Source organism: Atractosteus spatula, chromosome 15, assembly GCF_055471065.1.
Source record: "Atractosteus spatula isolate fAtrSpa1 chromosome 15, fAtrSpa1.hap1, whole genome shotgun sequence".
In the NCBI taxonomy this organism is placed as follows: Eukaryota; Metazoa; Chordata; class Actinopteri; order Semionotiformes; family Lepisosteidae; genus Atractosteus; species Atractosteus spatula.
The window spans coordinates 4,111,576-4,136,757 of NC_142720.1; the positions used below are offsets into that span (position 1 = coordinate 4,111,576).

The window sequence follows — 25,182 nt, forward strand, 5'->3', positions numbered from 1 at the left end:
GCAGCTCTTCAGTTTAGCCCTGAGTGTCACATGATGTGGGTGGGTGGTTATCTCTCGCCTGACAGATTAAAGTCTATCCAGTGCTTATCAAAAATGAGTTTTCATCCTCTAGTTTCAATATTATTTCTTACAGATTGATTACTCAGGATTGAATTTGTAGCACACTATAATTCCACTGATATACTGGCACACTTTTAATCTCTCAATATTTTCTTTCTGCTCGAAATACCAAGCATGGGTTGCCCTAAGATCTGCAGACCACACTTTAAGCTACTGAAGTCAGGAGCAAGTGGGCAGCACTGGCTGTTTAATAGATTACACTAAGATGTTCCGGAAGCGTTGTCACAGAAGATCAGGTTCCCCTCGAGTGATCCTGGTACACTCTGCGAATGGATTGCAAGTCCTCACCTGGTGTAGAATGAAAAAGAAAAACTAAGAGGAAACCTATGGACAGGAAGACACTGTAAGGAAACAGAGGGGCAGTTTAATACACGATGCTTTAAAAGAGCCTGAGACTCCTGCCCAAACTGAGGCCTTTCGCATGATATTATTATGGATTTCTTTTTTTCCGAATTCGTTTCATAAGATAACAGCTTGCAAAGATAGTGCCTGTATGATGGTTAGTACACTTACGGGTAATATTTAATCAAGGCCACTCATGCCTCAACTCTGCCTACAGCCGCCCAAATTCTGTTGGACATAAAGGCCAGGACTCCTGCCACGGGAGAGTTCAGCGTTACCCAGCCCCCAGGGGTGCAGCATCATTGTACTGGTGAGCCCAGCTACTCAATGGAGGCCTCATCCGATGTGCCAAATTCTCCAGACTTCCAGTATGGAGAACGAACCAGGCTGCACCACTGACACCGATTTCCCATGGAAACTATTTCTTCCGGACGACGGAAGATGGGAAATATCCATTGTCTGCAGGAGCCAGGATGTAGTGATGTAACTGTGCTTTGCAACCCCTTTTCAAGCACTTTTGCAGTGAGGAGCATATTTTGAAGCAATGCAGAGAAATCCTTGTGAAAAGTCCACACAATCATAAATCCGCCCTTCTCCCTAATTCATCCGATACACAAGGTTTCGTGGAAATGCATCAGGACTGTAAAACCATCACCCCCTTTGTAGTCTTAGTTCTTCACTTTCATCTGTAGTGCAGTTGCACTAGTCTCTCATTAAGCTAAAATCCCAGAGTGAATCAAGATAACTCATATAAAACCCAGCTTTGTACACATTGTGTTCACATCTAATAAACAGGGTATAAAAAAGAGCCACATATCAGCGTCTTGTAATTGGCCCCATTTCGAGTGAATGGGCAAAAAGACAAAACCACTACCACTGAAAACTGCCACATACAGTCAATGGACACAAGGAGAGAAAGAGGCAGCATGTATTCAAAATAATTTATTTCTTGACGGTGTGCATAAATAAATTTTATTCATAATCTAAGTAATCTCTATTTTCCCAATGAATAAATACATGAAGGACAACAAAATAATAGCTTCAATGTTTCCTAACGTATAATACAGAGCTTGACAGAAAGGTTTAGCAAAATGTCATCAAACTTCATCCTTCTCTTGGATGTGCCAAAAGCACAGAAAGTACCATATTTGTCGGAATATGAACAGTTTGCTTCCTAAGCAACATCAGTTTTAAATATTTACATTGTTTTTTTTACAGAAGAGCTTATTGAAGTATTGTGCAATTCTGCTTCATTGAATCCAGATCCAGGCAGATCTTTTTTGAAAAGAAAAACCTTCCCTTTTTAGAGAGAGCTTACAAAGATCAAGATGGTCAGAAAGACCAATAAGGGTTTTTTTTTCCCCCACTATATCCACGACTTGTTGCAAATTCCACACTGGTTTCAGAAGAAATCACTTTGGTCCCTGTTTAACTGCAGGTCTAGATCTGAACAGATTTCAAGGGGAAAGACCAGGCCTAACCAAATAGGCCGTGATACTAATAATGGTAAAAATGGCTTATTGTTTTTATGGCGAAAGCATATCAACATGATATTGCACAAAATTCACATTTGCAAAATGCCCACAAAAACAAACCCATCCGAAAAACAAGGGTGTTGGCGCATCTTGAAGCGGATGAAGTCAAACAGAAACTGGCTCTGACTGTGAAAAACAACTAGCCCAGAGCAGCGCAGAGGCAGGTTGTACACAAGGTGAGGAATCCCTGCCTGAGGCCTGCAGAACTTCAGAGCAGGAAAACAGCTTCTGCATGTTTGATCTGCGGATGTCGAGCTTCCTGTGAGGTGTCTGTGTATGACTGGCAGTTTTCCAGGCCCAAAAGCCGTTCTTAGGGTTTACAATTGCTGGGTAAAATGTTTTATACACAAACTCTGCCACAGCCATGATTATTGGCACCCACTGTCTTCAACATTATCCTAATGTTCAAATAAAATAAACTATAATTTTTTGAATATAATGTGTTACTGTTAGAACCACACTTAACTTGACAAGCAGTCCCTTCTAAGTTCCCTTTACTTGGGCGAAGAACTCTGCTGCAGCAAGTGATGGGTTGGATTTCTAGTGAATCTAAACCTTGGTTCTCTTTACCCGTACTCACAATCAAGGTTTATAATTCTCAGGAGAACAATTACACATTTATCATGAGTAAAACAAGTGGGAGATGATGGGAGTTTTGTAAACTAAAATTTTCAATCGGGACATCCAGCTCCTGGCTGGAAATCATCAGTGAATAATGAGGACTGCCTTTTAAGTTGGGGCATAATAATATTAATCATTCCACCATCCTTTGGACAAGCTGCTGTACTAAAACTGCAGAGAAACTATAGTGATGAGTCACAGACTCTTGTCAGGTCTGTATTGTCAGTTATCACCATGTGTGTGCAATTACTTATTATTTTCACTACACCAGGGCTACTGGCTACTTGACACACAGGTTTTCCACTCTACAACAGGGCAGCACATTGACTGATCCTGTAAACTATCATTTAAAGCAATGATAAGCACAATCACCAACGCAGAGGACTGGAGGAAATGCAGGGTTAAGTAACTCTGCACTAGAGGGTCAGTGAAAGACTCCAGCATGCTTCCAGAGGTTTGTGACTGACTGGCTTCTTGCAGAATTAATTAGGGCAGCTCTCAGACTTTATGCAACTTGTGGACTTTATGCCAATTCTAGCAGGTCAAACCGATTCAGGTATGACCAAGTGAACACTTCTTTCAGGCCTCCAAAGTCACTTTGTGAAATGACATAAAAATACAAGTTTTTAATCATTATTGTGCTGTCAAACAGCCCATCGAGAGATTTAAGCACACATCTACGGGGGTGAAGGTTAGGGTTAAATGCAAACCTTACCTATGAAAATTGATCCAGTATTGCAAACAAAAAATGATTTCAATATTTTAGTGTATATTTAGCACCTTCTTCCGACAAAAACGATCCAGACTTATGCTTTATCAGACACATTCTTGCTATCGTGGAGCTAACATTCCCAAGTAGCAGGATAACAAGTAGCAGCTTGTGTTTGATAAGTGACTCGGCACAGAGCTTAGCCTAACCCAGGTTAACTTCCCAGCTGACCGCTGTTAGATATGCCCAGAAAGCAGAGTCTGCGTTTTCACTTGCAGTGACGAATGTTAAACAGCTTTAGAGTGTGAATGTAACACAGGGATTGATCCCAATAGTATTGCCTAATGAAACACCGTCAACACAGGTGAACATTATCACAAAAGACGAAACTTCAAGTGTCTACTGTGCTTCGGCAAGCTCAGTCATTTTTACACCACGAGCTGCTTCAAGCCGTCAGGCTGCTCTTGAGAGACAGAGGTGTTTGCCTCCTGATCACATGAATGTTAAAGATAACAAGATAATAAGGCTCGGGAGTCCAAGGTGCCTTCACTTTAACCCCTGTAGATCTGCTTAAAGTGGTCACACTCGTTGCAGTAGCCTTGCTTCTCCTGATTGGCGTAGTGGTCACAACCTTGGGTCCTGCATCGCTGTTTAGGCATCTCCTCAGCTGCCTGTCCCCTGCGGTGGCCCCTCACATCCCTGGAGTGGCACTCCGGACACATCTGCCCCCTGACTGACGTGACGTTGTTGCAGCTGCTGCGGCTGCATTTCACAGGGCTGTGCTGCTCCCTCTGCTGTGTTGCTCTCTGGATATTTCCGCACATAAGGAGAGGAATAAAACAACTGTCAATAAACGGCTCAATTTCTTTCCTTTCTTTTGCACATTTTCAGATATCCCTACATTAGATGGTTTAGTTCTTTGTAAAGGAATGAGTTACTATTTGGAGTTGGGACCAAAGGCTCACAAAGTGAAGGCATTTGAAAAAAAATCAACGCAAGGTGGATTATACTTCAACACGTTACAGGGAAACCAGTTTCCAACACGTCCTGTTGAAGTGCCGGGACAGTTCCTTAACACACAGTTAGCTTTTTTTTTTAAATAAAAAAAACCCTCAAGAAACATCAAATGCTCACATCTGGTCAAGCTCCAGATAAATCATTTCCCTTCCCCTGTTAAGGTTTCGCCATTTTCTTTAACGATAACACTTCAAACATTCAAGAGAACGTGGAGGAGAGAAACAGTGAGCCCTAGTGCGCTGGGAGCCTTGGCACACACACACGGAGGCTCGGCGGATGTGGCCGGTGGCGGCAGCAGGGTGGCGTGACCCAGCGCGGAAGACGGCCAAGCGGGCGGCAGGGGCTCTCACCATGATCAGAGCCGGGGTGGGCTGTCTGGCTTCTCTCAGCCTCTCGTTCTGCTCCTTCACAAAGCACTTCTGGCAGTAGCCCTCGAACATGGAGCTGCCCACGTGGCTGCAGCTGTGGCCCAGGCACCGGGAGGAGTTCTGGAAGACCGGGGCTTCCGAACAGGCCTGGCCTGGAGACGGAGACCTTCTCTGGTGGGCCACGATGGGCTCCTCTCCTGCAACGGCAGACAGCTCTTTAGACTCGCACCCTCATCACAACACCGGTGTCCTCCCAGACTCTGGCTAGCCCAGATGACGCTCTTTTCAATGAGTGGATTTGTGGCGCTAACTAACTCTGTCTGCTGTGCTCCAAACTCGTGGAGTTCTGGACTGATGCATCAGAAACTTTCCATATCAAGGCAAGCAGTTTTGGGGGGGTTCCTTCTTACGGAAGCTGAACACAGCTTTCCCTTGACAAGACCTGCATATGCTGGCGGAACAAAGGCTCTGTAGCGGGCGAGATCGTCATGATGATTCACTTTCTGTCGCTAAAATGGCCAAGCCATGTCAGCCATTACAGTGAGCGTTACCACAGGTGTGAAAGAGGCCTTACGCTATAGTCCAGAGGCCAAAGACTTTTATAACGCTTCAGAAGCAGTTTACTATCATTCCGGCCCACAGCGTCTACTTTGATCAGTCAAGACTTTAACAGGAGCCTCTGAGATCTACCACTTATGCAACTGCGAAAGGGCTTGAAAGACATTTTTAAGCCTCTCCTAACTGCTTTAATCTAAGGAGTGCTCAGAGTCTTCACTTACTGCAGTTGGTCTCGTACTCCAGGAAACACAGGGTGCAGAATCCCAGCTTCTCTTCTGTTCCAAAGTACTGGCAGCCCCGCTTCTTGCACGGCTGTCCCGCTGGGCCGGGGGCCGGAGGGCCAGCTTCCTCGGCGCTGGACCCCGGGCCAGAAAGCTGGGGCCACGCCCACCCGGTTCGCGCCGGGTCTAGCCTGGACACCTGGTGGCGCGGCAGAGCCACCCCCTGGCTCCCAGTCCTTTGTGCGCAGGAGGGGCACAGCCCGTTAAACCCCCGAAAGGCCTCCTGCTGGCAGAGGCTGCACCGCGCGCCCTGCGGCGGGAGGTCGCGAGGGGCCGCGGGGGCACCGCGGCCGGCCTGCCTGGCGCCGAAGCAGCGCTCGCAGAGTCCGTTCAGCTCCACGCTCAGGGTGAACAGGCACCCCGGCGTCTTGCACTTCATGGCGTGGGTTTCGCTGTAGAGGCTGAGGCTGGGGGCTGTGGGCGGGGCGGCGCGGGGGCTGGGGAGGGCAGCGCTGCCCGGCGACCTGGCCCGGCCCCTGCTCTCGGGCTCCGACCCCGCCAGCGGGCTCTGGCTCCTGGGCCTGACCTGCGGCCTCCCGCCGGCCCGCTGCTTCTCGAAGCACTCGTGGCAGAAGGGCTGGGTGTTGACGGAGGCGTAGAAGGCGCACCTGTTGGTGGCGCACTTGGCCTCGATGAGGGACAGCTGGGATACGGAGAAGTCTGGGGCGGCCCTGGGCCGGGGCTGCCGGGCGGGCTCCGAGTTCTCCCGCCAGCGCTTGTACTCGTGGTTCACGAGCTGCAGGTAGTCCTCCATCAGGTCCATGTCCTCCGGCAGGTTACCTTCGTCCAGCCTGCAGACACCAACCAGAAACGGGCTGTGAGCTGAGCACCCTGGGAGAGCAGATACGGCGACACTCTGCACCTCGTGCCGCAATACTGCACATCAGATGCTTTCGACAGCCCCAGGAATGCAACACAAGAGGGTAATTTTTTATGTTTCTTCAGCTTACGGTAAAGTTACAACGATCAGAAAGTCAAACACAGCACACGACTGACGACTGACAAGTACTTTGCCTTTGATTTCCTCTCGGGGACAAAGTTTCAATTTCACTAGAAGTTATGAAACAATATCAAGGAACAGCTGGTGTTGATCACTAAGTTAAACTTCTATATTTTTTTTCTGGTCTTTTATTAAGACGTCAGTCTGTTAGGTTTTGCGCATAATGCCATTTGTTTCCTAAAGGAAATACATAACTTGAGCTAAACAATGGTGAAGCTGTAGCCTCACTGGTAACATCTCTGCATGGAGAAGCTTCACTCACCGTGCTGCATTGATAATGTGCGTGGTATCATAGCCAAAGCCTTGCACGGGTATTTCGATGAGTGTCAAGTAATCCTTGATCAATTTATCCTTTTCCTCCTTCTCAGAATTGACGAGGAAATGCACTCTGAGGTCCTCAAAGACACCCCGTCCCGGATACGCCAATGGAACGGCTCGAATTTCTGCAAAGACACGCATGTTCAATGAGTTAATGAGCAGTGCTCAAGGGGAGGTGTGCACCCTTGACTTCGCTGGACTGCTCTTCGTCTTAGCACACCGCCAGGCACTGCTCTAACAAACTCTAATCAGACCAAACCACACACTAAAGAATGGACATAAACCAGGGTCTCCAACCATGATTTTGGAGACCCCCATTTCCACAAAATCCTCAATTTCTTCAGAGCTGGAGCACTCAATCTATGATCAATTAAACAGCTGATTGGCTAAATTACTTAATGTGATTTAATGTAATGTAAAACCGATCAGGTGTGTAGCACTAAGCAATGCAAACATGTAGTGTAGGTGGTATAGAGGATGTGGGACAATGAAATAAACAACCAAAATGCACTTTGGATAACAGACTTGAACTTGAGGATGTGCTCTTTGTGTGCACAATCTTTCACGCTTTGCTCAGATCTCAGCAATGTTCATCTAGAGCTCTGTCACAATGCATGCAGTAAAAAGACATCAATTCATCAATTCATGATGCAGTTTGTATCTAAACATAATGCATCTGAAAATGTTGATTAAGCTGTGGTATTGTGCAAGTTTCTCCATGAGCCGGACCTCATATAGCACTTAGGAACGTTAAATCTAACTATATAAACTGCTTAGGAATATACAAGAGAGTTAGATGCAGTTAGATGTTCACACCTGGACCACTGTCTTTTATGGTGATGAGGGGAGCAAAGTGCTGGGAGTCGTAGCCGAGGACGATGGGATACTTGTAGCACTCCTCCGGAGGCCAGTGAAGAGGCAGGTAAATGCCTCCAACATGGAGAGGGGAGAAGGCGGTGCCAGACTTCATGCTCCTCAAGACCTGATCTGTTGATTGAAAAAGAAGCACCTGACATATTTACCCCACATATGAGCCTGAGACTTCAGGGCTTGCCAGAGGAGCCAGAGCTAAAACAATCTTTACTGCTGACAGCAGTCATTCAGTAATACAAAAAACATAGAATTCATCCACTCTCTTCCTTCAGACACACCCTCCCCCCCAGTCAAACACAGTGTGCTAACAGAGAAATCCTGATGCCAACTCTAAAAGTCTATCAAGGCTCAGCTCTGAGTCTGAATTGTTTCTGTTCTACTCCGCATTATCAGTCTTTCTTAATTGTTTCATTCTGCTCAGGAATGGGACAAGGCATCTGAAATAACACCCAAGGTCAACATGAATACTGCATGTTGATATTTGGAGTAGAAACAGAGTCCAGGGCCTTTCACAACACTTTCACAAGTGTCAGAGTCCAGAGCTGGAGTCTTTCCAGTTCTTCACCACTTTAACCTGTGCTGATGACTTTCCCAAGAAGAAACAATCTTGAATTTCTAAATGCAATAATTACATCAGATTCAAGACACAGTGGAGAATTGGATCTCTAAAGGATTGTTCAACCCCAACACTGAGCTGTGCTAAAAACAAAAGAAAAGAAGTAAATATTGTCAACTCTCTGGTGAAATGCTACAGCCCGAGCACGGCATTTCCAGGAGCCGTCTGTCAAAGGCAGCCCACACACGCTCGAAGACAAAAATGAAAGCTGACCAGAATTTCCTGACTGTAACTGCTTTTCCCTAACCATTCGGCAAGATTCAAAAACAGATGGATCTCCAGCACTCATAAAACAACAGCTCTTTCTCCCCTTCAGATGCTGAGTGACTCCTCTGCCACTCTGGGCTTCCTACACCCTAAACTGTTGCCCTTTTGGTGTCCCAACACTCTTCTTAGAAATTCCCAGACAAACCTGGGCCCAACTTTTCTCTCTTATGGACATGACAGTAACTGGAAAACACTGCCTTTGAGCCTTAATCTGGAAGGAATCAAATTAGCCTCTTTGGCGGGGTCAGGCAAGACAAAGCTTTGCACAAACCTTTTTACCTGGGTAAATAAGTCCCATGTGTTTTCTCAGTACAATTTTGGAAAAAAAAGTGAAAACATCAGGAGACAAACCACCGCACAAGTTCCTGTTTAATTCTGTTCGTACCTGCGATGATTATGAACGGCCTGCGAAGGATGTTGGCCAGAACAAATATGTGGATGTCCTCCAGCGAATCGTACTGAAGGCCGGTGCGACTGGACACTGGAGAGGCCATCTCCACCACTTTCTCCCACTCCTCTTCCCAGTTCTGTGAAGGAGAAGGAGAATTCAGGCCTGGGTGTGCCCGAGAGACTATGGCATGTGAACTGCTCATTGCCAATTCACTGCATCATTAAACAGACTAGATGGAACACTTTCAATGTGACAAGCAGCAATAACAATACACAACTGGTGACCTTGATTGCACTGCATATCTGTTAAACTCATCCCTGCAAGAACTTTAGTGACAGTTGACATTTTCCCTAGGGTGTCAGTCAGGTAGTTAAGGGAACTCAAAAGGAAATCTAGAAGCCACTTCTCCTGATCTGCAGCTCCTGATCATTGAATTGATCACCTTTCCGTGAGCAGTGCTGGAATCTGTACATAATTATTTCTTGATATTGAGCAACAACAATAAAATACACTTCCGGTATTGCCAAGGTTACATAGCCTGTGACGACACAGACGATTTGAGGATCTATTATGAACAAGAGAACAAATCTGCTGATGCATGTGCTAAATTGTCTGAACACAGGTCTCAGGCTTTAAGTGTAGCTCTGCCATCATCTACCAAACAGAGCTACATTTAGATGCAGCTTTGTGCTCTTCACTGAACCTTCCTGATTATGAGAACCTCACAGCTCTATTTCCTTCTGTGAAGAACAGCGCAGATTCAATACTTTGTGAAGATGGGACTGAGTGTCACGCTTCCCAAAACCATAACACTATGCACCAGCCACTGCAAAGATGTTAATTATCTGACACTCGTACGTCCAGGTATGAAGAACACTTTTCAGTTTCAATCTTACACTGACCAATTCTCAACTTACAATGTTTCTAAAAGCAAAACTAACAGTTAAACAAGCAGCCTGTCGAGTGCTGACACCCTGATAACACCTGTTTTTTTTTCCTCATACAAGAAAATACAAACCTTTCTAATTTAGGATTAGCTAAAAGATAATCATCCCTCTTGTTTACTATTATAGCGTAAGAACAGGAGCATGCATTTTCTAGGACCAAGCTTTATGAACACAGCTGTTTGTCTTCGCACTCCAGGGCCTGGCCCATTCTGTGCAGGGAGTGCACAGGGGCAGGCCTGTCGTAAGGAGAAAACAGCTAACGGACTCACTAGTGTGTTGTAGCGCAGGCCTGTCTGCGTGAACTCCTGCGACTGCAGCAGCTCCATCTGAAAGCGCACTTTGAAGTTGCGGGTGTCTGTCTCCTTGAGAGCGCCATACAGGGCCTTCCGCAGCACGAGGTCTGTGTCCTGGACCCCCAGCATGTACTGGGAAGCGGCGTGGAGCAGACAGTTCCCATCACCTGAAAACGGCAAACCAGTCTTCAGTGAGATCCGGCAGCGAGCTCTGCAGGGATCAGACATGTGCAGGGAGAGCCCTGTCTTTGAGGATCACATCATACACTTGCAAACATGTTATATACTAATAATAATTCCTTATATACTTGAATAGGGCTCTGGTCATTTGCCTTAAAGCGCTTTACAGGTAATGGGGACTCCATAATGGGGACACCACCACCAGTGTGCAGCCCCACCAGGATGATGTAACAGCAGCCACAATGCACCAGTACGCTCATCACACACCAGCTCTCAGTGGGGAGGAGAGCAGAGTGATGAAGCCAGTTCAGAGATGGGGATTAATGGGGATTATACAGAGAAGAGGCCATGATTGGTAAAGACCAAAGGGAAATTGGGCCAGGACATCAGGGTAACACCTCTACTCTTTTCGAGAAAAGCCCTGGAATTTTTAATGACCACAGAGAGCCAAGATCTCGGTTTTACTAGGGCATGAGGACCCACACAGACTGCAGGGTGAGCACCCCCTACTGGCCCCTCTAATACCTCTTCCAGCAGCAACCTTAGTTTTTCCCAGGAGGTCTCCCATCCAGGTACTGACCAGGCTCACACCTGCTGAGCTTCAGTGGGTTGCCAATAGTAAGTTGCAGGGTAACATAACTGCTGGCATGTTAGACATTTTCAGTCCACTTCCAGAAAATACTTGATGTGATGTAGCTGAATTTGTTTTCATGGAGTACAATCTGACCCGAGGCTGCAGTGTTTGATATTATACAGTGATCTGTAAGTTATCATCGTGGTGGAAGCTATTGTTTATAGTCTTTGAACCTTACAGATTTGGAAGAATCAAACAAAAAACCCCTTCCAGTCTATGAAAACCAGGACATTCCCAGGACATTTGTTTTCCTTTCCATTTCACGTGAAACAAAATGAAAAATGCATTTCACCACGTACGAGCAGCCAGATCGACACGCTTTCATTTTTGTCTTTTGAAAAGTCCTGGCTGTGCTCTTTCTGGACTTACAAGACGTTGTGACCCCAAAAGAATAAGAAAAAAAAACAACACCAGCCTCCCCAGAATAAAACAAAATTGAAAAAAATAAAAACTGCCAACACAGTGTTTAAAAAAAGAAGAAGAAATATTGAGGGAATTTCCACAGCCCTTCTACAGCTGTTTTAATGTGTCTGTGTGCGTCTATTAGCCCCTTGAAACAGGAACTGAGGCGGAACTTGGTGATGTTAATAAAGTTCTGAACACGGCAAGTCTTAACTACATTTCCCACTTGACCACTGCAACAGTCCAAGGCCCAGGCTTTTCCCTGAATGTCTGAGCACACAAGACAAAAGCATTTAAGTTATTTATTCACAGGCAACATCTCTGCTCCCACTGCTATCAGGAGTATCAGAAAGTGTAAGGGAGCCTGGAATCGCAAGAAAGCTGAGGTCAATTCAGTGCTGTTTCCAACTGCCAGGCCCACAGTTTAAAATGTTTTACATGTGCAACTAATTTTCTCTGAATTTGTAGCGTTGGGTGGGATGGAGTTACACTATGAAAATCTGCTTTTGTTTCAGGTAAACTTTTCTTTTTCCAGAAAATTTGAGAATTGGCCTAATCTTGCTAGCTTAAACACGCACACATGCACTATTAAAGCAAAGGCGAGGCTCCATCTGATTTCTCCAGACAAACGAGCCCTGGCGGAAATACACTTGACTTACAGACGAATCAGTTTTCACATTCTTTTAAATCACCCAAGACTGAGATCAAAGACCCAGAAGCTCGCTTTTCAATGACTAGTCATGCCTGTAGGGTGGATCGCTTTCCCTCTCATCATATAACTGGTAACCATTAACTCCGAGGCAGATGGCACAACCTTTGTGCTGAGCTTCATCGCAGGCAAGGACTCACTTCCTCATTGTGCAATGAAAGACAAATGGGCTGAGTGCAACACACAGCAGCAGCGATGGAGAAGTGCTCATATGAAATACCCTGAACAGCAAAAAAGGAATTTCCCAGTGTGCTGTTCTGACTAAGTGCTGGGTGGTAGTCATTGTACTTTTTTTTGTTTCCCTCATCTTATTTGAGACATAAGAACCATGAATTAGCACTGGACTTTCCAAGGAGGCGTGGCTTTGGCGCTGTTGGAATGGCTGTTTTTTTAAAGCAAATTCTCATGAGCCAATAAAGAGGTTTTTTTTCTCTAAAAAGGGGAAGTTTCAGTTCTTACCGAACACCTACTGCCTTCCTCATTCTGTTCCGTTCCCCTGTCTGGACCAAGAGCAGGCCGGCTGAGGCGAGTCAGAGCAAGCGGAATTTTTAACTGCTCAGAGAGCAGGGGCACAGACACCTGTCGCCAGCACAGGCAGGCGGCAGAACGAGAGGAAAATACCCTACAATCTGACATAGTACCGAGGCTTGGCTGTGGTGGCCCACCCAGTGCGAGTTCAAAGGGATTTGCAGAAACCCTGACTGACAGGAGGAGAGACAAAACAAAAAAAAAATCACCGTTTGACACAGAAAATTTTGAAGCGGGTCACAAATTTACCCCTGACTCGTAGTTCCTCAAATATCACACCACTATCAAACTTTCTCACCAATAAAATGGAAAATAATTCATTTGTATTTTTTTCAAGAGTTAAGACATCATTAAATAATTAATTAAATAATTAATTAAATAATTCTACGACTCTTTTAGTGTTTTGACGTTTTAGTTTTGACCAACAGTCTCCTGGGACACAGTGATGGGCTGTGCATACTGTATTTTTTATCTGCTACCACTGAAAAGGAAGGCAAACCCAGTCCACACATCTTTAATAATCTGAGAACCAAAACAAATTGAAAACTGAGGCACAAAACAACCTCTGTGACTCTTTTTCTATGTATAAAAATGTTCTCTTGTGTTTTGGTGGGAAAAGACAGAAAAATATGCTCATAAATTTGCTTCTTTTCTGTATTTTATAAAAAAGATCCATCACAAGATGCGAGTATCATATTGGATCAATATTACTAAAGTTAAGAACTGTTGCTTGGAAGGTTCCGTTTTTCTTTTCTGCACAAGAAATTAGAGTCTGCACATTTATCTGCACATATCGGAACAGATCCTCTTTATGGCCCACTGAGCATTTAAGAAGACACTGCATGTTGTCTTCCAACTGACTGACTTTGGGCTTGATGGATTTCATGGTCTGCTCATGACAGAAGATAGACCTCTCCCTAAGAGGAGTTAAAAGCAAAATATATTACACTGAATAGAAATCATGTGTATTCTCTGCCAGAGCAAATGGTTCTAACCAGCATTTACTCACTTTTTGCAAGTTGCCTATGCTGTGTGATAAATGAAGTAAAATCCCGTATGAGTTTTCATTTAAGAAATCTGGACATTCCCCAGCAGAGAAACAGTGACTGAAATGCTGCGAGTGTTCAAGGGCAGAGAACTACTGGGACATTCAAATTCTTGGGGGTAAAAACTCTCAAGAACCAAAAAAAAAAAATTCACAGCTACAGATTACACATACAAATACTCATAACAATAACACAGAATTGATGATGTAACATACGGGAAATAGAAATAATCAAATTCTTACGTGGAGCACATAGCACTGAAATGTGGGTGCAGCCATCATGACATCTCCACACCTGTGAAAAACCTTGAAATCCAAGGTGAGGCTTATCCCACAGCGCATCAGTGCAGCCCAGCTGTTGCTGTCCGTGTGACGTACTTTCAGGTTTAGCTGGTGTATTTCACCATCAGACATTCCTATCATCATGTCTTGGATCAACTCCCAACTATCAGGTGATGCGCTGTTTCATTATTCACTGGTATATTATAATATGAGGTAATATTTCTGCATCACACGTGCAAGCTATTGGCCCATTTCAAATTGAGAACAATTTTGATCACAATTATGTCAGGATGGTGGTGTTCTTTATTTTGTTGATATTGTTCATCTTAGTTGTGCAATTCTTTAGTTAAGCAGCCTGGATTAAGTAGCACACATTACTGGAAAAGTTTTTGCATGTACCAAAAGTTAGTTTTAATGTGGGCCTAGAATCTAAATAATGTGAGAATTCTTGCTTTTAAGTTGTATCATATTTAGATTTTGAAATAACCACAGATCACTGTGTCTGTTTTCTTTCTCCAAAAGAATAAGGCATGAACACGTGACTTGAATGAGGCTAAACAGCAGTGTCACAACTCCTTCATATGCACTACATGACATGACAAAACATCAGGCCTTAAAAACATGTAGCAGAATAAAATTTCACCTCAACACGCCTGGGCTACAGTTACTGAGCTGCATCTGCAGAAAGTCCCCGTCAGCTCCTAAGTCTTCCACTTAAGACCCAAGACTGGGTCTTGCATCATTTTCACATTACTTCTCTACACCCGGCTCTGTCCTGCTCTTAGCTTTCAGCTGACACTGAGTCTTGTTATGAACCAACATGAATTATCACAAGCCTGCAATAAAGTTTGTACAAATGGCTGTAAAGGATGGAGTGTGTTGTGTTATTGTGTAGTGTAGCATCTGTGTAGGCCTTCCGACAGTGATCTTAAGTTTCACTCTATTAAAAGCATTATTGCTAAGTCCACTGGGAGATATGAAGAGTATGTTGCTACCCTGTTAAAGCAACTCCTGTGGAACCAATTCTGACTTGGCTCAAACTCTTCCAACAAGAGCACCATTAAAAAAATTGTTTTTTTGCCAGCAAAGGAACTCGATCACCACAGGTGTGCTTCGACTGTCTTGAACTAAACGAGCAAACGATTTTTAAATAAACTACAGATATGAAAAGCACTTGGAAACTGACTGGTAGTCGTTTCTTTTTGCCGTCTGGTGTAATTAGAGAAGAGAGAATGTGTCAACATTAAAAACCATCAAGTCAAGCCTCATCAAGTGTCCATCACTAATCAGCACACTGCATCATTTACACACTCACTTCAGCCACACATAGCATTTCAGGCAGTCACAAGGGAAGACTCATGTCTAATGCCCAGGTGTGCCTGATAGCTGCAGTGCCAAGCGCAGTGAAGCAAGAAATCCCACATTACTGCACTTCCCCTCCAGTCCAGTCTACAAAAGCACAGAACACCGAATTCAAGGGCTTCATTGCTACCCTTACTAATGCCATCTGTATAGAAAACACAGGACTAGGGCTCCATGCAATGAGCTCTGGGCTCCTGCTCTGTTCTTGTGTCTGAAGAACTGTGCCTCTCCTGCGTCTCCTGACTGTAACACTAATTCCACAGCATGAGGTTCTGTGATGCAGAGTCCTTGAGTCATTCCTTAACACTGGGCCGGGGGGTTTGGGGGTGGTGCTAACTCTGACCCACAAAAAAGTCAAAAGACTAGAACAGGGCAGAACAGATTTAAAATCAGTTATGTTATGGGGCTAATTTTACTTCTGGAAACAACTGTGGGCGAATAGAGTTCACCCACTCTATAATTATATACTGTAGAGTGGGCAATAAAGAGCTCAGATCTGTCCCACAGATAGATGTATTAATTGGCATGATCTTTGCCTTCCTGTGCTTACTGCAGAGTCATGTGATAAGAAGCTTTCCCATTAGTCATGGTGCTATTGTCCAGTGGCGGGAATGAGCTCCATTGTCTGTCACCAGTCTGCGTCACTTCCAAACAGAGCTCTGTCTTAAAACAATCCCTGCCCTGTCATTCTGAGCTCAGACAAGAAATTCCCTGGAAAAACGGAACTATTAACTATGCAGAGTCAGGGATTTTGCTTGACAGGAAGTCAAAAAGTCCATCTTCCTTGTAAAAAAAAAGCAACCAGGGCCACTGGGAACACTCAAGGTCAAAAAGGTTAAAAATCTAGCACTGAACTGAAAGTGCCAGATCACCACTAAAGACTGACCCCAAAATCCACCTCTTTTCACAAGTTCCCCAAAGAAATCCAAACATCAGACTGACTGTTCTCAAGATGTGTCTAAACGAGATCTCTCTTAAAACATTGCCTAGTTGTGTATTGCTGGATTTTCATACCTTAAGCAAACATGACTGGGTTGTTGATTAATGTAGCCTTTATGGATGGCGATTCAAATTCTGTGGCCTAAATTTGTCCTGACGACTGGAAGCCGTATTGCGTACATTACCAGCTTGTCAACACTTATTAAATGCCCCAGGGCTTACTGGAAAGGAAATGCCCGAACCAGGGGACTGCACTGACGTCCCTACCAGTAGCTCACAGAAGAATGTGAGTAGTCAAAGCTTTAAATGTCTCTGCAGACGCACTCTAGTCCTCACACCCCTTCCATCCAGGGCAGAAGTCCTTTTCGCCGGGGGGGGGGGGGGGGGGTGTAAAATGACGTCACTGGATTTTCCAGCGAATGGGGACGAACTGCAGAGATGACACAGAAAGCTGCTTCATGTGGCCCCTGCAGCCGTGACGTCAAGGTGGTACCCAAGTGACTCAGCCTGCCTTTCTCCGGACCCCTTCTGACTCAAGCCACGAGCGAGACTCGCTCCCCTGGCGCGAGGCGACGCAGCACTTCCCTGCGGCACTGCCGGCCCTTTCCAGTCCACATGAATGGAATCAGCTCTTCCACAGTGCCCTGTCAGCCTGCTTTCACTTTCCATTTTGGGAAGAGCTGAGCTCACGTCAGCTTGCAAGGAACAACGCAGACAGCAGCTCCAAGTCCACCCCTCACTCAAACTCCCAGATTCAGGTCTGTCCTTCTGCCGGACCATGTCGGTTTGGTGCTGTGTGGACCAAGTCCTGCTGGGGCCCACATTTCTGGAGACAATATGGCCTACAAGAGACGCTTTACTTTACTGGCCACTGATTCAGAATGCCAAAGCCATCACCGTGAAGAAATCCCTTAACACGTATAAGGCGCATTATTTTTTTGAGTAATATTCCACTGCAGGGATGCTGACAACATGAATACCTGCTTTAGACAGGACCCTTCAATCAAATGAGTATCTGTGAACAAGACTCAAAGATAGGACCTCTATCCAGGAACTTGATCTAGGAGACAGAGGGCCATACAGGTGAGAATTCCTCTGGAGGTGCTGTGTCACCTGGGAGATATAGAGAGGCAGAACTTTGATGCCAGAGAAGGGTGGACATTCAGGGCCTTCAGTGCTGGTGGGACCAGGCTGGGGAGAGTTAAAGCCCACTCTCGAGTATGAAATCTCTCGACTGAACTCAGAACCCCATGAATGCACGCACGCTTCGGACCCGCACCACTGACTCCCCTCCCACCGCCAGCGCCAGACGGCAGACGGGATGCCCTCTTACCGTTCGTCCGGAGAGGGACGAGCCTCTTGACCTCCCGGCACCAGTTCAGCTTCTTCTCCCGCTCCAGGGACGTCTGCATGGCCTGGTCCAGGAGCGCGGCCTGGATGACCTCCCGGAACCTCTGGGGGAACTGGCTGGTGCGGAACATCTCCAGGGTGTACCTGTGCATGCTCCGCAGGTGGTGGATGATCCGGAGAGGGGGAGTGGGCTTGACCACATCGTCGGGCACCCGCTCGCGGATCTTCACGGTCTTCAGGAGGTTGCTCACAAACAGGAACTTGGGCAGAAAGTTCTGGTCCTGGGACATCTTTTTTCCCCCCAATAAATAATAATAATTAAAATCTGCAAAGAAGAAACGCACTTATTAATCATTGGTCTTACGGCAGCAACCTACAACAATAACATTTAGATGCATAGAGGGCTCCTGGGGGCTGGCAATGTATCTTTTCCTCCCTTAATTTAGAGTTCCAGTTAGAAATGACACTCTGGATATCTGTCGGCCCCTTGGGAAGGACCTCCTGTTATGTGACCCACGGTGCAATGCCACCCTGCACTGGCCTGACCAGGAGACAGGAAGACCACACACAATCGGCCTCTCTCTTGAATCCCACAGCTGCACCTGCGTGCCAAGCGGAGCACTGACGCAGGTCCGACCTGTCACAACGTTCTGGCGCAGAGACCACAAGACCAGGATTACTGGCGTCAGCGGAGTCACTGGTAACTACATGCAGTATTCCAGACCAAAATCACACCCCAGATCCTTTCCCTATCCACCTGCACCTCAGCCAGACCTTCCCTTCACATATTTATGTACCTCGACCAGCAGTTCTGGTTGTTGTGTTGGCAACGACCCTGTGAGCTTTACTGGGCTCAGGCCCGGAATTCTCCAGTCCTAGCCCATCCCGAGCGTTGGGACCAACGTCAAGCTGACCTCTAGATGGGCACCTTACCGTGCCTGCGACAGAACACAGGTTGTCAAAACGGGACCAATCCTAACAGTCGAAGCCAGCCAAAACTGACCAATCGGACAAAACGTTTGACCCTTCAAGCTGCCTCTCCCAAAATTCGAAGCACAGAGCTTTCCAGAGGTTATCGATCGACATTGCAGAGAGCCTCTGGAAAATAGTCATCAAACTTTTCTGATCCTTATTACTGAAGCAAAGGTGTTTTTATTGAATTGAAAAGATGTCAAAGAAGGTGAGACTAAAACGCGCGCATGTTTTAAAGAATATTTCACACAACATATCCATGTAAGATTTATGTTATTTTATTGTACATTATCACTGTAAACTGGAATACAAAAGCCCAGTGACTGAGACATTACGTTTTTATTAGCCTCCGGTAAAGAAATTGATTCCATATAATTACTAGAATCCCAGCCGACGTTTTGAACAAATCATAGATTGAGAAGCCGTGTGGAGGAAAAGATTCTGTGGCCCCTGAGCTACTGCACAGTGCTAACTAGCGTGTCTTCACTCATAGGGTGCTCTGCTGCCCATGATCAGGCGACTTTAACACAGGGCACGAGCAAAGAAGCCCAAAGAAAAGGCAGACAGCATCCCAGACACAGTACCGTGTACGGTATGGGTCTACACACGGGGGAGAGACGGCACTCGTAAAATAGAGGCCAGATTAAAATGATTGGTCCATAATTAGATGCACGTTTTGTTGTCATACATTTGAGATTTCTAAGCATTTTCATGACTTTCCCCAAGGCCGATCGTCAGATTTTAAAACACCAAAATATTCCAAACAAAAACCATTAGAAAGACGCAACAGCATTCACGATTCCAGAATCGTTTTAGTAGTCCGGCCGGCAGAGCTGCTAATCGCCAGAGCGCCAACGCTCCACTGCAGTCTAGCGATCCAGTCCATTCATCTCCTGGTCTGCTGCGGAGCAAGGTCAGTGTGCTGTGGACAGCAAGGATGCGCGGTTTATAGCGGCCACTGTCCGTCAAATGCACTCACTTCAGAATCCTAGGAGCCTTTCGGTAGTTAAAGGACCGCAACATTTTTTTTAAACACAACTAGCCATAATCCGAAGAAGCCTTTATGGTTATAGCAATCGGTTCTGAACTAGTGACAGCAGGCACCAGAATGTGTGCCGCACGATGTTCGCGAGTGGAAACGCACCCCCAGAAAGAAGAACGCACTAATCTATATGATCCTATAAGGGTTATATATAAAAATGCAATTGTAGCAATCTTCCTTTACAGCCCGGTTCACAGACCACGTCTTTCATAAAACGCACTCGTGTCTGGGGTTTAACTGCAGACTGGCGTTTGTTAACAGAACTGGCGTTCTCGCTCCGGTGCGTTTAAAACAAATCAGGCAAACAATCACATATATGGATAAGAACTGTGCCGTATTGACAACACTCACATCTGTAAATAAGCGACATGTATCCATTTACACAAGTAACCGCGACAAAGAACGCAGTTTCAACGGCAACAAACGAATGAACTGGAACAGAATATTTTGAAAGTGACCAAAACTTACCTTTACAATGTATCTAGGACGGACAAAACTCCTCAAGGCTGTACTGTAGAAAAAGGTTACCCTGAAACCCCAGGCTCTAGACTGTATAACCCACAGTCCCAAACGCCATTAAACCTTCATATCCTTTGGGTAGTATGATTGCTTCTTGGTTCAGGCTCCACTCACTCAGGCTAGAGACTTGTCAACTAAACAAGAAAAAAAAAACGACCTCTAGATAAGTTAGAGACATTTTTTTTCACATGGAAAAGCCCGGGTGGGGATTTCCAGTATGAGGGACTTTCCACTTAAGCTTGCACAATTCGAGGTACTTGCGCTCATCGAACGCTAGGGGGAGCTTTAAGGGGGGGGAAAGCTGGCCTGTTGTCATAAAGAAACCTTACGTAAGGACACGGCCAAACCATTCATAGACCAACGCATGATCTCAGATCTCGAAGTCCCTGCTCATTTTTAAGGGAATGTTATGACCTAAAGTATCGTCCAGCAGTAAAGAAAGCATCTTAATAGTATAAACTGCATGCGTAATGTATCTGCAAAGGAAAAAAACCGCACTAACGGCGTCTTTTCCCTTTGAAAGTTTGACGTTTTATAAAAAAAATATTTTAGCACCCTGATATTCTAGACATTAAAAGACCGCTTGCTATGTAAAGCACAAAAACAACAACAAAATGACATTTTCCGGCAGAAACTGTTCCTCTCCGTCCAACGGTCTTACTTAAAACAGAAGTCAAGCAACATTTGTATAGTCAGAAGGGTAAAATGTACAAACGGTATATTTCACTTTTATTGTCGGTTTTTGGTTCGGGTGAGCCTGTACGAATTTGGTAGCGGTGAAATGTAGCGAAAAAGCCAGCTGATCGCACACACATACTGTACTATTAGATCAGTATCAGCAACTTGTTCTGCTCCTTTAGAAGCGGGGGAGGGCATTAGAAGCAGAACCCACAAGCCCTCAGGCCATCACTCACCCCGTCTCCTCCCAGACAGGACTGCTACTGGCTGGCTAGTCACCAGGATTCTGCCAGGCGGATTCAGACATCCTTGTAAATACCCGGGCTTTAAAAAAAAATCCAGTAGACCGTCACACTCTGGCTTAAATACCAGAAAAGAAAAAAACACGCTGCGTTTTTAGGGAGATCTGGAGGTTTATTTCTGCCTCGCTTCACCAGAGTGGCGAGTATGCACTTCTGCAGTGCGGTGCTTTCAGGAGTTAAGCTCAGGGAAATTATTCTATGATCTGTTCAGAAAGGGGACGTCCCACATTGAAGATGCTATGTGTCAGGGTCTTTCAGACTCTACAGGGGATGGGTGCTACTCATCTGAAGGAGAAGCTTGAAGTCAATCAAGTGCCAGTGTAGTTCAGGTGGGGAGCTGCGTCAGCATGCGTAGGCTGCAAAGGAACAAGTAATAGGTTTATTCCATGCAGAAAAGAAGAAAGAGAACACAACGTTTCGGCCGTGGAGCCTTCTTCAGGTCTTCAGCCTTCTTCACCTGAAGAAGGCTCCACGGCCGAAACGTTGTGTTCTCTTTCTTCTTTTTTTCAGCATGGAATAAACCTATTACTTGTTCCAAGTGCCAGTGAACTTCCTCCAGTTTTTGAATGCAGCCAGGCCCCCTGTTCTCCCTGCGTCTAGTTCGGCTTCAGTCTTCTTCAATGCCCGGAGGGCTCACTGAGCTCCTCTTAGCAGATGGTCACTTGATCTCCAAGGAGTGACGATCACAGGAAAAGCCCCTTGTGGACAGAGGCCCTTGTGGACAGAGGCCCTTGTGGCTGCTGTGAGTGTTGATGAACTCATCTCCGGCCACTTTCACACCTCACGCAGGATATTGTGTGACACAGGGAGAACCCCCATCTCCCTTTTGGGTTTGCATTCCATTAGCTAGACTTGAACATAAGAAAATAATGAAAAGAGGCCATAAGGCATGTCTAGTTCTTTAGTATCTAACTGATCTGAATTGATCTAATTGATTGAATGATCTGACAATCTCAATCCACCATTTTTTCGATAGAAGACAGGACATCAAGATTCAACAAAAGAGCTAATAGACATCTTGTTCCAGGCCCCTCACCATCCTTAGTGTAAAGAACTGCATTCTTTCCTCAGTTTTAAAAGTACTTTCCCTTTCTCCTGTGGGCTTTGGGTTGTGTTTTTCTGGCAGAAATAATGGCATGATTTAAGGGATTGGCGGGGGGAGGTTGGGGGCTAGAATTCTGCTTTGTTCTTGATTTGTGGAAAGTTTCTATAACAAGCAGATTTCAGTCAGGCAGAAGCTTACACAGCAAAACAACAAAACAACTTTTTTTTCACGAAATGATCATTTTAATTTTAAAGCTAGTTCTATTACGGGAAAGAAAAAAACCAGCAACCTGTCCGCCCAGGTGAAGTTGTCCTGTCTCTGTAGGAGCTGTGTGGCAGTTTCGTTCTGTTGCACTGTGACATACCAGGGGCGTGACTGTCTACAATGCGATCTTTCAACACAGGCAGGTCCAGGCCAACAAAACACACAAAAACACCCAGCGGTAACGTTTAAAAGCCCGAGTGCAATTTATTTTACGAGGCGGGGAAACGCCTAACACCATCACCTAAAAACAAAAGCAAAACAGTCTCAGCTCTTCATCGAGCTTCTGCTTAAAATTCTTCATGAAGCCCCGGTCTTATACAAGCCGAGCAGCTACACTGCTGACCGGCCACAAACACAGAAAATTCTCAGACACGGTCCCTCCAACACTCTACACAAAATTTCCAAAAATCCACAAAACTCGGTTTCGTTTCCCTGAACTCACAAAGTCGCTCTGGTCCCTGCTCGGTCCTTCCTCTGGCGAGACGTACAGTACGCGCAGGGGCTGTCCTGGAGCAGCAGCCAGCCACGCCCACAGACAGACTCCGAGAGCTTCCTCTTCCTGTTTTGCAGTCACCTGGCTTCCTGCGGCTGGTCCGGTGACTGTGAGAGCAGCCCGTTCCCCAGAGGGGTCTGCGGAATGTGGTCCCTGCCGGGGCGGTGCTCTTACTACGTGTTTCATCCTCTTTGTGGCGGACCTCTGGGAAAGCCTGACAAGACCATAGCCAGGCAACAGTGAAGCCTGAACTCAGTCCTTTCGGGTCTTGCAAAGGAACAAGTAAAAGGTTTATTCCATGCTGAAAAAAAGAAGAAAGAGAACACAACGTTTCGGCCGTGGAGCCTTCTTCAGGTGCCCGAAAGACCCTTTCGGGTCTTTATTGGTGTCCCTGCAGAGGAGCAGGAGCTGTGCTGCCTCTGGCTCAACATCACAAATCAATGTAAAGTGGGACATGTTAATATTGCACGTATCCGCCATTGCAATATTACCACTTAACCACACCATGGAAAGTATTGCTGGGATCTGTTAATTTAGCCTTCACCATAGGTTATGCTAAGATACAATAAGGCTGGCTTGCTTTAGCAACTTGCGCTACATAACAAAATGCAGGACCAACAGCCATTAACATACCAGATACAAAGCAGATCAACGCCTGCTGCATATCAAAGGACAGGACAAAGTAGTTCAACATATACTATTTATTAAAGGACAGGTCTGTTCTGCAGTGCAGACCCAGCGATCGTGTTGCTGTCCTTATTGTGGAAGACCGAGTCAGAAGGTCAAGACAGTGACTATGCGTGGGAAAGGTTTTCTGTTTGCACCTAAGACCACTGTCTTACAGTAGGTGCAAACTAAAGCCTGTGATTCCTCACCCATTCAACCAGAGAGAAATTAAACAGATTGCAGGATGCCGAATGACATCTTCCTGTCTTGTTTGTTTGACGTCTGACGCTACCCCTTTCCCTGTATGTTCCTTTGATATGTTAAATTCTTGCCTACTTTTAATGTATAAAAAGGAAAGTGTAACTTCAGTAAAGTGAACATGTCTTGAGTGCTAGGGGAAACCCTTTCTCTGTGATATGCTCCCCTTCAGCTGATTGTATTAAAGATCTCTGTTTGACAATCTCCTAACCTGAGTGAAGACTGAGTTTTCTTCGACATTATCGAGCTCTAAAAAACTGAATCTGCACTGGACTGCGTCCTATTCCTTTGATGAACAATTTCCCACAACAACTTCGCAATCAATGGTTGCTCACAGCTGTCCAACGGGAGTTCAGCAAAGATTCACTGGGTGTGGGGGGCGCGGTCTCTCCCAACACCCTGGGGGGGCCTGGGTACATCTTGGATACATCCCCCCATGCAGTGTGCGCAGCCGTTGCCCTGAGCCGACTCCCGCTGGATTTCGGAATGATGACTAATGTACTAAATGATGTTCTTCTCCCCCAGACCAATGGCTCTGTGATATCAAGAAAGTTTTGTATACTCCCACTTCTGCAAAGTGTCCAAACAATCTAAATGGGCTCAGTGGCCTCTTCTCCTTTGTAACGTATCTTATAATTGAAGCCGGATCCACACTTACATCAGCCAATTACAGTGACTCCAGACCTCAGCTACCACACAGGAGGTGTTAGTTTCCCTGGATTCCAGAAATAAATTAATATCTGGCTGCAAACAGCACATCAGTAGTGCATCTATTTGACTGGCTTTGTGAGTGGAAAGTGTTGCATACCTGCTTACAAAACACTGTGAAAGGTGGAAGGAATTGTGGTGAGAAGTTAGGGCAGGGACTTCAAAGGTACAGGCTGACTGAAACTTCCCTTGTCACGTCGCTATCGCATCAGTATTGTTCCATTTTCTTTTTAAAATGAGACAAAGCAAGGCTGCGACAGGAAATGAAGATTCTGGGCTTTAAACCATTTATTCCTCTGAGCAACACTAAGCGAATAGTTCAGTCTTCGTCATGAAAGTCAACAAAAAGGAAGTAATGTTAAATTACAATTGTGTGCTGTACCTGTATCTCCGTTCCAAAGATTTCCAGTGTTTTTGTTTTTGCTTATAATATGCATAGGCATTTTCATCAGATAGGAAAAATCCCATCAAATTGAAAAACATTTATGTCTTGTTCGATATCTTTATCTTGCATATTTAATAGATAAACATTGACAGAATATTTCACC

General features: G+C 45.5%; 1 protein-coding gene across 2 annotated transcripts; it reads right to left on the reverse strand.

Annotated features, from left to right (window-relative positions):
• Positions 1 to 1,420: 1,420 nt before the first annotated feature.
• Positions 1,421 to 20,395, reverse strand: tnfaip3 (tumor necrosis factor, alpha-induced protein 3). Of its 2 annotated transcripts, XM_088934451.1 has the most exons (9): positions 20,170 to 20,395; positions 17,671 to 18,012; positions 10,233 to 10,423; positions 9,011 to 9,152; positions 7,686 to 7,856; positions 6,814 to 6,994; positions 5,492 to 6,342; positions 4,695 to 4,909; positions 1,421 to 4,133 (listed from the first exon to the last, which is right to left on the reverse strand). In XM_088934451.1, exons 2-9 carry the CDS (start codon positions 17,975 to 17,977, stop codon positions 3,879 to 3,881), a joined length of 2,313 nt encoding a protein of 770 aa, XP_088790577.1. In that variant the 5' UTR covers positions 17,978 to 18,012; positions 20,170 to 20,395; the 3' UTR covers positions 1,421 to 3,878. The 2 variants fall into 2 exon arrangements, with proteins under 2 accessions (XP_088790577.1, XP_088790578.1); XM_088934452.1 differs by lacking the exon at positions 20,170 to 20,395 and having other exon boundaries at positions 17,671 to 18,851.
• Positions 20,396 to 25,182: the final 4,787 nt, after the last annotated feature.

Coding starts and splice junctions, on each gene's coding strand:
- tnfaip3 (XM_088934451.1), bottom strand. CDS start 17,977: ATGTCCCAGGACCAGAACTTTCTGCCCAAGTTCCTGTTTGTGAGCAAC. Junction 4,910..5,491: donor GGAGTACGAGACCAACTGCA/GTAAGTGAAGAC, acceptor CTGCCGTTGCAG/GAGAGGAGCCCATCGTGGCC. Junction 4,134..4,694: donor CCACCCCGGCTCTGATCATG/GTGAGAGCCCCT, acceptor GGAAATATCCAG/AGAGCAACACAGCAGAGGGA.